The sequence below is a fragment of the Pezoporus flaviventris genome, unplaced genomic scaffold (genome assembly GCF_033815535.1).
Source record: "Pezoporus flaviventris isolate CSIRO_AGI_PZ_B2104156 unplaced genomic scaffold, CSIRO_AGI_Pfla_v1 ptg000013l, whole genome shotgun sequence".
In the NCBI taxonomy this organism is placed as follows: domain Eukaryota; kingdom Metazoa; phylum Chordata; class Aves; order Psittaciformes; family Psittacidae; genus Pezoporus; species Pezoporus flaviventris.
This window is the reverse complement of record NW_026892561.1, coordinates 5,706,744-5,724,916: the sequence shown is the minus strand read 5'-3', so window position 1 is coordinate 5,724,916 and position 18,173 is coordinate 5,706,744. Positions and strand designations below refer to the sequence as shown.

The 18,173-nt window shown below is 42.4% G+C and overlaps 1 protein-coding gene and 1 long non-coding RNA gene across 2 annotated transcripts in view; one reads left to right on the top strand and one right to left on the bottom strand.

The window, feature by feature from the left end:
* The window catches only part of LOC133268353 (uncharacterized), a 238,216-nt gene that overhangs the window by 212,100 nt on the left and 7,943 nt on the right, over positions 1 to 18,173 (top strand). The gene's annotated exons all lie outside the window — the stretch shown is intronic.
* Positions 12,338 to 18,173, bottom strand: part of TRABD2B (TraB domain containing 2B) — a 294,974-nt gene continuing 289,138 nt past the window's right edge. Inside the window, exon 7 of the mRNA XM_061451305.1 lies at positions 12,338 to 17,544. Coding sequence (XP_061307289.1) covers positions 17,322 to 17,544 — 223 coding nt within the window. The 3' untranslated portion in view covers positions 12,338 to 17,321. The remainder of the gene's footprint in view (positions 17,545 to 18,173) is intronic.

Sequence of the window (18,173 nt, the reverse complement as noted above, 5' to 3'; positions counted from 1 at the left end):
ACTGCATAGTGCAGTGAGAATCACTGGTCTTTAGCTAAACTTTGGGGAGCTGGGATGCTGTGCCTTCCTTTAGCAAGATGTGAGGGGAGGAGAACCGTGTACCATGCAAAAATTAATGGTGCTTTCTGACCTGCACAGTGTGAGTGTGGAGCAGCTCCAGGCAGCCAGCTGCAATACACTATTATTATTATTGTTATTATTATTATTGTTATTATTATTATTATGCAGCACTATAAGACAATCTGTTCACTTCCTCTGAGCAGCCACTGTTTGGGATGTAAGCAGAATGTTATGGCAATCAATATTATTAGGGTTTTTTTCCATTAAGTGATGACTGAAACCAAAGGAGGAAATTATGCTTTGTACTAAAAATCCATTTAGCCATTAGATCACAGTATTGAAAACATAAAGGAAGGGTTATTTTAGCTTTCAGCTGGCCAGAAAATGCCAGTTGGAAGACAACAGGAGGCTCCCTTTCACAATGTAAGAGCTCTTTCTTCTCTGGATGAATGGAAAGCTTCTGGCTGTGTCCTCCTGCTGCTTGTGTGTGTTTCACTCTTCTTACTCTGGACTGAAACGCTCCTTTCAAAAGGTGGAAACAAATCTAATTGCACATGACATAAATAAAATCTCCCTGTATATCAGCACAGTATTTATCTGAAATAATTTTGGAGTTATAACTGTGTTGCTTTTGCAATTTCCTTACAACAGCCAAGTCTCACCCCTAGCACAAAGCACACTGTTTACAGGGAAAATTAGTATCATACTGATCTCTGATAAGCAAAAGGATAAATAATGTGTCACAGATCAGGGTACAGATCATGACCTGCTCCAGACCAGGGTATTAGACCTGAGCATGTGGGAATGCAGATGCTGATATCTGCTGTCTGCAGTTTGCTCTATTCTATTGCAAATGAAAAATGAGAGATGCAGAGGTTAAAGGCTACCTGCAGGGCAGTGCACTGGGGATTCAGCCTTATTACCTGGGCTGGGGATCTGTGTGCTTTGCTGTCCCTGTCATCTCCCTTTCTGCCGGGAGGATCCAAATTACCTGGCATCCCCTGGGGCAACACCTCTGCTGCTCCTGTGCCACAGCCCAGCAGCAGTTCTTGGCCTGCATTTGAGCCACAAGTGCTTGAAGAGCAGCACTTAGCCTGCCCTCTGGAATTAGGCTTGAGGAACGCTGTGGTTTTTGGGTGGAGAACCATCAGTTTTCTTCTCACAATCTTTGGCTCTGGACTTAGCATGAATTCGTCTCCAAACCATCCACCTACACAAATGACTGATGCCAGAATGAATTTACACAAGGATAGTTAGTCAAAGGACAGAGCAGCACATTGTAAACCTTAATCTGGAACTGAGGGCTAATTACATTTCTTTTGGAGTTGCAATACCCGACAGCAATAGTGGACCCAGTGTAAGGCTTCCAAGCAAATGCTTTCAGTGATGTGGAAATACTTCCCAGTATATTCCCTGTGCTGTTCCTGAAGGCTATGTTGGTTGTGTGAGGTTTTCTAGTAATGGATGCCTAGCTCATGAGTTTGCCCTGAAAATATCCAAGAGCTGATCGGTGCCAGCGCAAGGATTTCAACAGAGGCTGAGGTGACTCATGTCAGAGCCTTCTTAGTCGCTAATGTGTTTCCTAACATAAAGGTATTATATGTGAAGTATTCCATGCACATTGGCACACTAGATCTGGGTTTAAACTGCAACCATTTGTACTCAGCATATTGCACTGTTCGCTTTGTTGTCCCCAGTGTCCTTCAGGTGAAAGAAGGGACCATCAATTTCCTCTCCAGGGAGATGGTCCACAGGGTAGAAGCAAAACAGCAGATCCCCATACACCTAATCTCATGTGCCTGAGGTACCTCCAGCCCCTGAAATCCATGGGAAGGATCCACCAGGATCTTTCACACCTCCACCACACTTTTCAGGTTTGCTGTCCATTGTGTCAGGAGCTCATCCCATTTCACACACTCATGAGGGTTCTCCTTCACAGGAGTGCCACTACGACGAATTGGCTAATGATGCTGCTGAAGTGCGTTTCCCTTCTCCCAAAAGAGCTGAACAATCATTGCTTTTCACTGCCACAGTCTGGAACCACCACCACGTCCCTCCACTAACTGTGGGTTTGGCGGTTGAGAGACTTTTTGCTCGTTTTTAAACATAGCACCTCTTTTTCTTATACCTCTCTTCCTTCACCGTGTTCTAGCTGCCAGCATCAGTGAGTTAATTCAGCCATTTAGTTCAGAGAGCTGTTTGCATGATGAAGCTTTCAGTCATCATTCATGGAAAAAAAAAAGGATTCCCATTGCACGGAAACAGAAAAACTTGGGGTCTGGTGATGTAGCTCCAGACAGGAATCAGGTTGTTTGTGTGTTTGTTTGCATTTAATAAAATCCCTTTCCTCTTCCTTGCATAGACCAATAAGACAATAATCAGGTTTTGCAGTAACACATGCCCATCATTTTATTGTCGCAGTTTTGGGTGGAGCTCCAGTGTCACAGAGTGCTGCCTTACAACTGTCTGAACAAGTTGGGCACCCTCTGTGTCTTTGAAGACCTCCAAGCCTAGTCTGTATGAGCTTTGCACGCGCCCATCCTGTACCAACTGGCATCAAAAGGTTTTCCCAGGGGCAGCAGGTAGCATGAAACAGCTGAGCTGTGTCTGGTCATGCTTCAACTCCCCCTATCCCCAGAAAGTCTAAACCACATTGGCTTTGCAAAAGATCCAGTTATTTAAGGGAATTTTTCACTAGTGAGTTCACTCACGTTAATAGAAACTACTCCGCTGAGCTGGGCACCGGGTTTTATCTGTCCTTTGAGCCCGCCAGAAATGCACACAATAACTCCCAAAGCAAACACATTCCAGCATGGCTACCAGCAGATGAAATAGCAGACTGTTGGCATGGACGAGGTTATTGCTTGAGAAAAAATTGCAGGCGGGAAAGCCAAGTAGAAATGGAGCTGACAAGATGTTATGTGTACTCTTCAATTCCACTGTGTCCATTACCTGCTCCATGGCCCTCTAACATCTCACCCTTGCTTTTCTATGAAATAATCTGTATGTTTTCAGCTCAGAAACAGATATCTTTTGAAGTTTAAAAGCAGTTATGTCACAACTGAAACAGCTGTTCAGCAACTACAAAAGCAAGAGGCAGTTCACTGCGCTGCTGTTTCAGTGCTGAGCTGGCTTTGCGCATCTCTTTCCCAGGGCAGAGGAGAAGCATGAGGAAGCATGGCTAGCTAAAATGGGATCCACAGAGATCCACAGCCTGTGGATGGGTTTAAGCTCCACAACGTGTCATTGTCTGAAAGCTGGAGCATGGAGAATGTTGCCTCCATTGTGGTCAGTGGAGACAGATCAGATGTGGGCTTTCCCCTCCTGCTTAGAGGCCTCTTTTAAGGTTGGAATAACTAGCACACTTGCCCATTCCACGGATTCCAGACCATTGTTTCAACAGAAGCATGGAATCCTCAAGCCTCAGCACCTGTGCATTCAGGGAATTTAGGATGAGTTTTCTGCTATTTCCCCACCACTTTTGGCCTGAGGCTCTTGCCTCACTGGTGTTAGCCATGGCATGGGCTCAGCAACCCTAATGAGGACAGCATGACAGAGTGGTCCTCCACAGCTCTTCACACGGCTCACCAGAGAGCTCAGTCCCGATGCACAGAGACCTCAGAGTGAAACAAGACCATTGCGAGATCATCTACAGCTTGTAGATCCTCATTTCAGCTCACCACCCGCTGGTGCCATGCCAGGCTTCATTTCCTGATGAGAGGCTGGTAGCTGGTCTGCCTTGGCATAAATCAGGGCTGTTGTTTTGGTACCTGTAGCACGTATTAGCAGCATGTGGTAAATTCACCTGATGTCATGAAGCATCACTTCAGACTACTGCCATGGAAGAAATCATGGGCAAGGGAGAGTACAATTTATGGAAATGAATCTCATTTCTCCTAATAAATAGAACAGAGGGCTGCAGAGATTTTCATCTTCAAACACTGGGTCTTACTCATGAACCCTGTTTTTCAAAACAAACCACAAGCCAATGACCTCTGGCATGTGGTGTGCCTGCCACAAGATGTGAATAACAGCATAAATACATTCCTGTCAGCCTGCTTATGGCCATTTCTCATAATATCTTGGAACAGCACAGGAGACCACACTGAATATGAAGTTTCCATGATTAACCAATGGTTTCCAGTGCTGTGATTATGGTTTAACCAAAGATTATTACTTTGCGCAGCCCAGCACTTCAGCATCATCATCATCAAATTATCACGTTGCAATGACATTTTGCGCCACACAGTGACTGCATTCAGGGCAGTGTTTGCTAAGAAAGAGAACTGAGTGGAGGTCTTCAGCAGTCTCAAGTATGAGAGGATTACAAGAAGTTTGATTTAGATAGAGCCCTTCCATTAGCAATTATTTAATAAGCTCAGAAGGAAGTACTTCAAAGGCCCTACCTATAGAGGCCCTTAAAAAAGCTAAGCAAAGTCAATTTCCTGGCCTCAAAACCATGAAAAGGGAATGATTTTGTAGGATAGAGGGGAGATGCAAGTCAACAGTGAACCTATAACATCTACAGTGCTTTCACGTAGAGTAGACATGTTGATTTCCATTCATTGACATTTAAACACTTCTGTTAATCAATGACAGATGTATTACTATTTTGGTACTTCAAGATGAAAAACAAAACTGAAAATTGGGTTGGTTCATGTAAGGCTATTTATTTAGTACAAAGTCAAACCATGTTGCTTTTTTTCATTCTTAACTTACAGTGTGAAAGTGCATTGTAACAAGAAGTCATTCCAAGTCAAAGTTAAAATCTACAGATTTATATCTTAACTTGGGCTATTTTGATTTGACCTTATATATATGTGTGTGTATATACATATATATATATAATAAAAATGTCAGCCAAGGTTAGGGGCATTCACTGAATGTCTCAGCATCACCCAGTCCTGCAATTCTAACTCAGATATATTATGTGGATGATGACGATGGGATCTAACTCTAGGAAACAGTAAGTTTTGACATGGTCAAGTTCTGGGCAGAGACTGCAGTGGAAGTGTTTCAGGTGGAGGTTACAGCTCATACTGCACCTTGTCCTTGCCTGGCAAGTTGTGCCCTAATACATCCCTGCCACATCAGAGATACTTTGTGTGGTCACAGCAAACAGTGGAGCTGCACAAACATTGAATAAGCCGTTGTTGAGATTTAGTTTTGATTCAGTTTAGGGTTTTTTTACGGTTTTGAAGTTAGTCACCCTTCATGGGGACAAACTGAAATACCTTTGCAAACATTACTCCTGTAACTGCATTTTCAGGGCAGAAGCTGGCTGGAACCAAGCACAACAGCATCTGTTAAAATAGCTGACAACAAATCACATAAACAAGGGATATTTCTCTAAGGGAAGAGTCAGTCTGGGCTGCACCACTGAAAGAAGCAAGCTTGGGTGACAGCTTTCAGACAGTGCATGGTACATTAACTGAATCCCACTTTGCATGTTTTTGGAGAGGGAAAATGAGGAGGCAGTGGACTACATGCATTAGTTTTATGCTTTTTAAAGAATTTAATCTCATGTGGTTGGGGAAACCCATAATCCTGCAGCGCTTGAGTGAATGTTGTGACAGGAACCGGTCCCTGGTTGAACTACTTGACTGGTATTATACAGAAAGACTACTCCAAGGCACAGCTGTCAGGTCAGTCTTGTGTTAGAAAGGATTTTAAAGACGTTTATGTTTTTGTTCTAATCCTTTAGGTTATTCCTAAATTTAGTCTTCTGGGCAAGTTTCACATACTCTGCTTTTATGGGAAGAGCTTCTTTAAACACTAAATGAAAATGATGCCCTTTGGTGCTTTTAATTCACTGTCTTTGCAGTAATTCGTGCCAGAAAAAGGAGGCAAGGGAGCCCTTATAAAGCTCTATTAATTGAAATAAATGAGCCATGCTTCTGAGAACAGTGTACCACAGAGGAAGGGCTGCCTTTCGAATCCTGCTCCCATAGCTGTCCCTTGTGATTTCAGGCATGCCATAAAATCCTCTGTCCACCTCGTTTTCCCACCTTATTAAGATGGGGCTGAGGTTGTTCTTTACGTGACACCTCTGGGTGCTGTGAAGTCTAACTCGGTGCTTCAGAAGTAGTTGGAAGAACTGGAGTTTTGTTTTGAAAACCATAGCAAGCGCTAGCCTTTCCCAAAGAATGGCATTTATGAGCATACTTTCATTAGTCCCTTAGTTTTTTCTTTTCCATTTTGAGTCTGGAAAAATGTGTTGAAAAGCATTTAACTGGGACCTCTGGGAGAAATCAAGCTTCTTGCAGAGTGGGAGCCCTTAGGAGATCACAGAGCAGTGAGGTCAGTGCCCTGAACCCAGAAGGCAGCAATGGAAAGCTCCCCACTGGTGTTAGGTAGGACCCAAATGCTTGTCTTTTCCATTTGGCTCTTAATTTTCCACTTGACTCTTTCATTTGTACAGACAGGCTCAGTGAAAGGGGAAGGTGAGAACAGCACATGGAGTAGTATGTGTCTGCTCCCTTCCTCCTCTCCTTCTCCCCAGAGATCATTCCATCCATCCAACTTTTTTCACAGATATGGTATCATTTGTGTCTGTGACTAATCTCTGGGCAGGAGAAAAAGATTATTTTAAAAGTTCAAGAGAAACATAATCCAGCACATTTATGAGTGTTTTTCTCCTCTTCCCTGCCTCTGAATGACTGGAGTTTTATTATTCCTCTTGACCTCATGCTGAGATAGGTACTTTCCTTTCAAGCAGAGCCTGTTGCTGGCAGCAGACTACAGAGACTCTAAACCTGGTATACACTTTTCTCTCCATGTCTGAGTCTTCCATTAACACCAATACTTTATCCTTTTTTTCCCCTCCCTTTGTGTCAATGCTTTTGGATAAAGGTGGCCCTGGAAGGTTGAGGTTTCAAGGAAAGTTAAGATAAGGATTATGTTGAGAAACCAGCCAGATCTCAGAATTTTACTCTCTCCACATGCACCATGATCTCACTTCACGTATCTTTTGACAAGGCCTGCTGAGCCACAGGGAAAAACCCAGCTGCTGGTGCATCATCATTAAGCCCACAGCGATGGGGAACCAAGCCTAACCTCTAGCCTCAGTCTCTGCATAGAGATCTCTATCTGCCTTCCCTCATGGGCTCAGTAGGGGCAGATCATACTCAGTGCACATTGCCACAAACAGGGTCAAAAAACCCCAAACAAATGCTTGGCTCTTCATGAGCTGCTTGCATTTCCCTTGGAGGGAAAGGCAGCAGCAGGATAAAGTCATTGTGTGGGTTGGGTCCTGCCCTGAGGCTCATGCACAGCCAGGGAACACAAACAGCATTGTCCAGCACATAACCACACAACCACCACCATTGTGTTTGCAGTGCAAATATTATCTGAACTAATGTGTCTTCAAGAGGATCCTTCTGGTTGAGAGATGATATCACAAGGCTCTGTGTCTACTTTTGGTCTCAATCACTGCTAAGAGAAAAACAATTGTTGGCAAATTCCTTGAATTTGCTTACTTCCTACAGTTTGGATGAAGAGAGTTTGTTCAAGGAAGATGGGTAGGTGTGAGTTTCTGTCTCTTCCCCTTGTGAGAATTATTTTTGCCAGTGCAAAACAGAAAATAATAATGCTTCCATTAAAAATGAGGTGAATGCTCATGAAAGCCTTGCTTGAGTGGGTGGAAAGGACTTTGCACAGGATGGAGCTTGGGACAGACCTGTTCTTGCCAAGACAAACAGCTGCAGAGATCTCTGGAAAGAAAAAGGGCCCTACTGCACTGCTGTTCAAATAATTCAGCCACATACTGCTAGTTGGGGTTGGGTATCCAACATGTTATAATTAAAACCAATGGCTTTCATATGAAGAAAGAAAACGTGAATCGTAAGTCACACAAAGTCACACATAAGGACTGGAGATCTGATACTGTTGGGACAACAAACTGATGCTCCTTAGGACAATAAAGATATGGGACCTGTGCAAATCAAAGCAGAAAGCTCCCACTTTCCTTCCTACATGTGTCTTTCATTTGCTTTGCCTCTATCTGCCTGTTGTTGATGTTTTAGCGCATTATCTTGGTCCCTTTGTTCAAAATGCATTTCATTCCAAGAAGGAAGGGAGCTCCAGGTGTGAATGAGAGCTGTGAGCATGAACTCGCTGTTGCAGTTATTGTTGTTATCATTCCTCTGGAAATCAGCTCGATGGAGGTTTGGCTCTGTGCAATTTGTTCTGCCATTTTAACCGTATCCTTGTTAAACGTGGAAAATGGAATGAAGTGCAGTGCTTTGGATGATGGCTTGCATCCAAAGGTGCAGCCCAACCTAATGAAGAGCTGGCATGCTGAGGAGCAAGGTATTTGAGACTGCAGGATGGGGACCTGCTGCTCAAATGAATCAGTTGATCAGGACATAACGCAAAGCTCAGGGCAGTTAGTGGAAGGCTTTTGACTGGATGTTGGCTAAAACTCTCACCAAACCTGCACGCATAGTGCAGTTTACAAGGTTTTAAACCTATGGATAGGGCAGAGTGGTTTGTTAGTCGTACAGACTGTTGTATAGGCACAGGTTAAATCAAAGATGTACCTGATTTTGGGGCCCGACTCATGTTTTTACAGCTGTAAAAGTATGGCTGTAATGCCAGGACACTGGCCTTGAGGTCTGCCTCATCATCCTGAAGTCCTGACACTTGAGTCTCATACAGCAGTGCTCTTGAGACATTCTAGTGCTGACACAAAGAGCACCCTTGGGTGCATGAGATGCCATGGGCTAGTGCAGATGTAGCACAATGTGGCTGCTGGGCACCTTTTTATCCAAGCCTGTGCATATTGGCCCTCCAAAACCCAGTACCTGAAACTCCCTCACTAAATGTACAGGGAGATATTAAAAAGCTCTTCTTTGTAGTGGGAGAAAGAGTACATTAAGAAGACTAATACAGAATTTGTAATGCTCAATAAGGTCTCAGTGTTTTATAGTTTAAGACCCCAGTGAAATTAAGTAATCGTATTTCCACCATCCAGCTATTTAGCAATCTAAACACATACTATGTTTTCCATTACTATTGTTTCCATTACTGGCAGTAGACTTGTGGGTGTCTGGTTATGTTTGCCTTTGGACATCCCCTGTGATTTTTGGAGTTCCTGTGGCTCCATCTGCACATCCATCTGGGCCCTGATCTTTTAATATATTTCTCAGTGGTCCGCTTTGCTCCAGTTGAGCCCCTGGAGATGCTGCGGAGCTCTTTTTTGTGGCTACGTTAGACGGGCACATCTTTGAGATGAGTCTGGAGCACAGACTGCCGTAACGTTAAGCTAAACTCCAGCTTTCCCCCAGCTTGGTATGACATGTTCAGTCCCTCCACAAATCAGGTGCAGTAGGAACAGCTCTGCCCTGATTCAGTGGTGATTAAGTTCACAAGCGATGATGTGTTTTCCTTCAGATGTGCTGCCTCATATACATTTGCCTGTAAGTCACACTATAACCAACCTCGTTTCTAAACCAGTGATGGTTATGTGATCATCGTGCTCGAACTGCCCCTTCGCTAGCAAGGTTTGGAACTGCTCACATGGGGTTGAAGGTCTCAAATATAATAATTTCTAGGAGTTCCATGAGAATAGGCAGCAGGCACTAGATAACAGGGAAGCTTTATTAGTACCTCTGCTTAGGGAGAGGTAGTAAGTTCAGTCATTAATAAATACTGGCAAATCATCTGCAGTGGGGTGAAGGAGAGCCATGTGCTAAAAACCCCCAAAGTCTTCATTAGGTGTGTTGTTCACAGCACAACGTGCTCGAGAAAATAGAATATGAGACTTGCCAAAAGACGAAGACACACAGGCATTTTATGCTTGAATTCTCTGCTACAGACCAAAGGCAGAAGGTCTCTCGAGTGTTTTCCTCCCATTTAAATACTCATTAGGAAGAGAGGACCAACAGCAATCTGCGTTTTAATTTAAGCTCAAACTGGTTAAAATAAAAATAAATGAAGAAACAAAGAAATAAGGCAGCAGGCTGGGCTGTGGTTGGGTGTTTCTGTACCGAGATGCTGTGCCGAAGCCATCCATCGTTAGCCTAGATCAAAGAAGGGTGCAGGGCAGCGGTGCAAACCTCTGCTCAGGGACATCTGGCTGTGGTCCACAAGCCCTTGGGGATCCCTGGCCTAATGCTACACTGCAATAGACTGAGAAAAGGTGTTATATGCATTACGAGTACAGCCAGAGGTCTGCACTCTCAGTGGAAAACACTAGAAGGTCACAAGCTGAAACAATTGGAAACTACTGAGCAGACAGAAACACAGAGAGCACACAGAGGCCTTCATTTAGTGAAATACTCCTTCCAGCCCGCTCAGTGTGGGGAGCAATTATGGGTGGCATTCAGGTGGTTTGGGAACTGGAAAGCACCGATCCAAAAAGGAGATAGGCTGCTATGCGGCAATGCAGACGCTAAGCTATTCAACAAGAAACCCTATCTTCTGCCCTGAACTTTTCTCATCACAGTTTCCCCTCTTTCCGGTGCAAATCTATAAACAGGAAAATCTCAAGTTAGAGTAAAAAGCTGCAATGACAGTCTAGGAGCACAGAAAGAGGTCAAGGGAAGGAGAAGCTTAAGCAAACGGCACCACTGAGCCAGTATCTGGCTCTGCTGGCTGAAGGTCTGTATTGTTTTCAGACCTGTGACTGAACATGACCCTTAAGAGCAATGGGATGTGGTAGCCTGAGACTGGCCAGGAGCAGGGATAGCTGGCAGTGCAAAAGTGGACAGGGCAGGGTTAAGATGATGGTTGGACCACACATTGCAAGCTGCAAGTCCCAGAATAGAGATGGCAAGCAGCTTTGACTGCTTGGTATGGCAATAGATGGGCTCTTTTTAAACTACGCTTTTAGAGAGGTTCCCCTCTGCTTTGCAACAGCAATTCCTTCCCATGCCGTGGTTAGCTCAGTTAAAGTGTTTATACTTCCCACTGCATTTCCTACAGTGGATATTTCTGAAACAGCTTCGCTGGTGGAGTCCTCTCAAAATGGTGTGTTAAAGACTAAATGACTTACTTAGCACATAATTAAGAAGCAAATGATGCTGCGATCAGCAAGAAGTCTGCAATGTCAGCTGTAAGGCAGGATTTGGATGCAAGAAAGAGGAATATGCCAAGAAACATGAGTAAATCCCTGTATCTCAGTGTGGAGCGGTACCTTCTGCTTCAGCCCCAGTGGAGCCACAGCTCCAGTATTACTTTATTTGCCAGCAGCAGCAGCAACAGCGGTTCAAAGGACACCAATTGTTTGCACTGGGGAAAAGCACTTCCTGCAGCCACCAGGACTGAATGCAGATGCTTCAGCCGGGCTTTTCCCCACACTCCAGCTACTCCGTGCCAAAGGGATGGCTTCCCACCTCTGCTGCCCCTGACCCAATGTGAGAGCCGATTCTGTGCTTCCCAAGGGCAGCGCTAGAGGTGACAGTAACTAACGTCCCGCTGTAGCTCCATAGCGTTCAATGATGTTTTACAACCATAAGTATCCTGGCAAATGGATTTAGTAGTGAGGGAAGGGAGTCGTTAAAAGGGAAGAGCTTGGTTCTGCTTTCACTCCGGCTGACAAAGGTCCTCTTACTACTGAAAATAACTGTCTTGCAGAGCTTGCCAGGGCACTTTCTTGCCTGTCCTTCACTGCCTGGGAAGGGGAGGTGAATCTGCTTGTGCACAGTATGGGATACTGGTGTTAATGCCCTGTGTCTGGTCCAAAGGCTGCAGGACTCACCCAGGGCAGCGTGGAAATGAGCAGATGTCACAGTGAAACATCCCAAACCTTTCCCTCTGCCTCAGTGCCATCCATATATCAGTTTTCCCCCCAAATTCAGGTCAGTGCTCTTCAAGATCCCTGCTCTTGCACTCCCCCAAAAAGGCCTTTGTATTTGGGTTTGGTTTTGTGCTTTCCCACTGAGCCTTTGAAATGGTGGAGGCAAGCACATCTCTCAGGTCCTGTATCTGCCATTTGGAGCCTTTCCCTCTGCCCAAGCCCCACTCAGAGCATGCCATGAGGTTAACCAGTGGCTTCGTTTGAGCAACACAGATCCAACCCTGAGGCTGCTCTAGGTTTGTTACATGCCAGGGGCAGCAAATGCTCTCCAATAAAAAGAGTTTCCACATCTCTGCAGGAAGGGACTTGACAAAACCACATCATTTTATAAGGAACCTTCCCCAGAGGCTGATTTCCTCCATCCCATGGTGTTCCTGGGCAAAAGAGAAGCAGCATGCACAAGCTCTACAAACTGAATGTTGCCCTTTGATGATTCCCTGTCTTTTAGTGCAAAGAAAAGAACCTAGACATACAAGATTCTTTTGCTATGGATTTATAATAACATTTTATTAATATATTATGCTACAAAAATATTTTGATAAAATAATATTAGAAAGCATCTTTTTATTACACTCTTCAAAACAGTTCACAAAAGCAGGAGGCAGAACAGGGACAAAATATCTGAAATGTATTTGAATGGAAAACTGACAAAACATGCCATTTAAAATTCAGTGTGAGCACGAACCTGCGGGATGGTTAATCCTTCCTATAGAAGAACAGTATTGACTACTTACTGGAAAGACCTCTCTGCCTTTAGCTAGATTAAGGTGCCTCCTGAAAAGCCAGTCAGAGGAAAGGGTGCATTTGGGGTGGGATAAAACACATGCATACAACACGCTTATGCGCACATACACATGCACGCATGTGCATGAGCACACACACACATACATACACCCTATGATCTCAAAATTAGGCAATTAACTTTCTGCTTCAGTTAAGCTGAAACAAGCTTAAATCGAAGCTGAACTCTAGCACTCCATGGGACATTGATCACTTCAGAGATATGACAAGCCCATATACTTTTTGGATATAATATAGGAATATGGTACTAAGCAAAGTTTGGAATGCTAACATTTATGCTGAGATAATAACTTTGGCACTTTGGTTTCTCTAACATAAATATATGATGGGAAATTCCTCCCTAACAGTGGTATATGGTAATGACTGGGTCATATCATTCAACTAATCAATGCACTAAACACAGATTAAGTTCTCCCTCTTTCCATCTCTCTCTCCACAATTGTATATTGAAGAACTTAAATAAATATACAGCTCTGTACCTTGGGTGTTCCTAAATTACACTGGATCTTGGAGGAATGGGAAGGGAAGTTCAACAAAGCAGATTTTGACACCTGTATAAAGCATAGTTATCATAAATCATGTTATCATTTATTGCCAGAAGAGGTATTGCATTATTCAACAGCCCGAGGGATTGCAGAGGAACTACATCAGTCATAAAATATAAAATACCTTCTGTCCCAGCTTACTAACTGGTTCTCCAAGTGGCAGTGCATGTTAATATAGCATCTGTACTTAAACATAAGCAAGAAAAGCATTAAAACAACGGAAGAGTGGAAGTTAGATCTGTTGCTGGTGGTATGGAATATTTATTCCATCAGGGCAAGAGCTTGGCAGATAATTAGTACTCGTTTATAATGTTACAGTTACATATAAAGTGAATTGTATTGGTGTCAGTTGTAGCTGAGTTAAAAAGATGAATCATATGAACATTCAGCTTTGGACTCATCCAAAATCATGTCTTGATTGTTAGACATTGCATGAGTCTCTTGATTGTGCTTCTCAGAGGTAAATCCTATCAATCAATCAATCACTGATGTTTACCATTATATATACTGGGCATATATATATACATATATATATATATTTATATAAAATGTGTATTTTGTTAAATCTCCTGCTCCTGGAATCTTGTGATTACATGGAATCTGAGCTGTCCTTTGGAAGAAAGGAAGCAGTTGGTTCCTCGTTTTCCAAGGAACCCATAGAGAAAACTGAAGTCCCAAGAAGCCAGTAGTCAGTGTTACTTCAAGAGCATCTATCAAATCTGATGCACACGTTTTATAAACTCATGGTGAATATAATCATGATCCACAGCAATGGATGTGCAGAGATCTGTGCTAACCAGCATTAGGGTATTTTAGTTAATAGGGCCGCTGTAGCTGATTAATAAATAATCCATTTTATCAATCACAGTGAGGGTCTCATTTTCCAGCATTGCTATGCTTACATGCCATGTACTGAAAAAGAAATTTTACCCTAAGTTGTGCTTTAGGGTAGAGACAACAGAATACATGTTTGCTTAGAGAGCTGTGCTGAACCCATTCACGTGGGGTTCCTGAGCTGGGATCTAAGGGGAGCTACTTAAGCTTGTATTTATTGCAAGTCTTCTCCTTCAAAGAAGACCATCATAAGACCAAGTAACCTAAATGCTTTCAGGTGACAGAAGTCAGGTGTGTGCACCCCAAAAGCCAGGAGTCACCTTGCTTTGACACCTGCACTGCAGTATGACAAACTCAGGGAGCTTGGTGCACTCCAGCACATTCATTCATGTCATGGAATTATGGACAAAATGCCAGGAAATGTATATAAGTTAAAACATACTTTGATATCCAAGCTATTTACATACTGTGATAGCCAAACATACCATGGTAGCTGAGCTACTGAATATTGAGTATTACTGTCCAGTCGAGGAGCGACACAGAGAAAAAGCCCCATTGGTGACAAACAGTGACTATTCTGTGCAGTGTAACTACAGCTGTGAGTGTGGAGATATCTGTGTGCTCCTAATATTAAGAAAGCCCCAGAGGCTTATGGAGAAAGTCACAGTTTGGGAAATGACAGAATTGTAATTTCTAGTCTTGGTGCTGTTGGTGGTTTTCTGCTCTTTTTTCTCTCCCTTATCTTTATGTGGTCTTTTCTATTTACATTGTAAAAGTTTTCCAACAACTGGAATTATTTCTGGGATGGTACCACAGAATCATTTCTGGATTCGATCAGATTACAACAAACAAAATCCAATGGGTTTTGGTTTGTTGGCTGTTCACTTTTACTATGTAACTTATCACCCTTAAGACTGGCCTACCTTATTTCCATTTCAATTTTTGCAAATAAGACATTATAATTCAGTACTGATCTCTGTCTTGAATACATCAGGAGAACCAGTCACCTTTATAAATGCATTAATGTTGAATTTCAAGGTCTGTTAAGCCATTATATTCAAATGAAGGCATTTCTAGGGTAATAGCTCAAATAAAACCAAAATGAAAGTTCTCAAAATATGTTTCCAATATCCAGCCCTGTGCAATAAATATTATGCAAGGTGAATGGCTTCTGTCCAAAACTAACATCTCTACTCTTCTGCTAGCCAAAATACACAATATAAAAGTATGCACAGGGTGTGCTTGAAGCTCACGTTTGGGGCAAAGCTCAAAGTTTTCCGTTCACCCTTATCAATGGTTGTGCTTGAAATAAAATAAGGGTAGCTTATAGCACTGTCTGCTGTATTCACTTAGATTGACCACAAACCTGCACAACTTTCTGTGAGAAGCAGAGCAAAGGCTGGAGGTCATGAAAGTCAGAAAGAAGTTATCTGTATTCTCCCAGCCTTTGCAAGACAGTGAGTTTGGATGAAGGATGGAAAAGCTCAGTATTTCATCATGGATGTGAATAAACTATGTGCTTTTTATTGTCTAATTATTTTTTAACCTACTTACATGAATTAACTGGTATGACAACAAACAAACTGTGACTCCTAAGCTATGTCTCACTGCAGGCTTGAAGATTGCATGGAACCATCTGCAATCCTGGAGCCCAGGCTGTAGGGCTGGTGGGAAACTGACATGATGGTTTTCAGTCAGCCTTTAATCGGTATTATTGTAACCATTATAATCTGATTTTTTTTTTTCCAAGGTGAAAAAGCACTGCTTTTTTGTAAGGAAAATGTTGCCTTGTATTTTTCTGTTTTTCGAGTCTTTTTTAACTCTGATGTTTTCATCACATATTTGGGATTGTTGGTTTGTAGATGACCTAGAAAGAAAAACACTATTTCAAGCAAAATTACTTCTCTGGTTGAAACTGTTGCATCCAAAGGGATTTTTTCATAAGGCTTTGTTGGGGGAAAAGAAAAAATCAACCTTATTAAACAGCATAATGGTTTTTAAGATGGACATGGGTTTCTTCCCATATTCATCACATTCATGAAAAGTAGCTGCTTTCAGTGAGCACAAGGTGTCGTAACTTTTCCATCTAAGTCAGTAGAGGTACCATAGGCTACAAAACGGAGGAATGTTCTAGGTGTCTCCATACAGAGACACAGGGCTCATTGGACTCCTGTGCTCTTGAACAGATTTTGGACAAGTCATAATTCAGCATGGAAATACCAACTCTAAGCATCACAACGGCAAGATGAAGAGGAATCTAGATTTTTTTTTTGCCCTCTGGGTTGTCCATCTGCATTAATACAAGTGGTTCAAAGTTCTACAGATAAACAGGGCACTACATCTTTATACCCTACAGACAGACCAAGTTCTATCCTCATTTACGCTGGGAAAGGTTCTAGGTTTGTGTTTATATAAAAAGAGGGAGAGAAGAACATAATTCCAGTGGGAATATTACAGACTTCAAAAGCAATTTTTTATTAAGAAAAAAGGTGTCTTCATTTGTGTTAGCTAATGAATTAATCCCAGGGCAAAGAGGGAAATTGGTAATTTCCAAAGACGTTAAATAGTTTAGTTAAGGATAACAGCAGAATTTAGAGGGTTATCTTGACTAATGACTTATGAAGTCATATAAAAACAACTGGTATTTTAGGTTGGAGCAGCTAACGAGTTAGGAATGCACCTATTTTTCTAATGGGCATAGGCCACAGAGAGCAGGACCTTCTTTACTCAGTGTAAACTATGTTAATGAGATAAAAGAAAGTAAAATAAAGAAGTTTAGCAGAAATGTACTTATTGAACAGCTGCTGTAAAAGGTAATGGTTAAAGAAAGAAAGACGGCATTCACCTGGTGTCAGTTCAGACATTTGCAGAGTTGTCAGAAAACAAATATAGAAAATATTAATTTATCTGTTTCACCATCACTACTGATTAATAGGGATGTTATTAACATATACAACAAGAAAAATAAGTTTACCAGTCGAATAAATACATTTTTTCTTTTTCTTTTTTGTGTTTTTTTTTCTTTATATGAACATGTGTATTTTACAAAACCCCATAGCACTATGGGAAATAAAGATCCTTCTACAAAAAGAAGATGTAAGTCAGTGTTACAATAAAGCTTTAGAGTTTCAAAATGTATCTGGGCAAAGAGACAAAATCAGCTAGAAGGCACTACTGAGTCACTGAGAAGGTCCAGATTGTAACTGTTGTCTTAACCTCCAATTCGTTCATAAATTATCTCTCTTCTCTATTCCACGGGATTGCAAGTAATACTAATGTGGTCAGGAAGGCTGCAGTAGATTCAGGAGTAAAGAAGCTATGGCCACGCAGAGCAGAGAAGTTATTGATGGCCATAAAAGGCTGGCTGAAGCTGAGCTTGTAGGCTGAGGCTGGGATGGGTGATCTGAACGTGGTCTCTGATCCAGCTGGTTTGAAATCCAAATGGGAGGTTTGACTGTGATGTAGCCATTGGTTATCCTGATATAGGAAGGCAACGTGGTGGTGCTAAGAGAAAACACAAGAGAAGGAAATTAAACTCTGTGAGCTGTCACTCTATGTAGTATTAACAACAATGACAATCACCATTATTATTATTGTTTGCACACATTAGACATGCAGGGAGAGCCCCAGGGGCTAGTAAGTGTGATGATTTAGAAACAGCTGATTCAGCTTCTGCCTGTTGGTAGAATACAGCCAAAGGAGGCATCACTCTTGGTACGTCTAACATATTGCATTCATTTTTTTCAGCATTACTGGTCAGCATCAGAGACTGTGATAAACATATCTTTATGCTGACCCAGGATGACATCATTCTTATGTTCTTAGGTACCTTCTTGCCACCATAGGTCTGAAAATTAGTCAAGTCTCAGAGACATGACTGTCTGACCATGGACTGGATACTAAGTACAGGAGGGGATACAGAACATGTCCTTTCCCTGTTTCACAAGCCATAAAGAACTTCTCAGGATCCCCTTCCACAAGTGATAAGCTTGAGCACAGGAGACAAAGCAGCCTCATTTCTTTTCTCCTGGCTTTAGAACATTTTGAATTAAATCACAATGCCAAAACCAGACTCAGTGTGAGGTTTCCCTGTGCATCTGCTTCAACAGTGGTGCGATTGCTTATTGATTGTA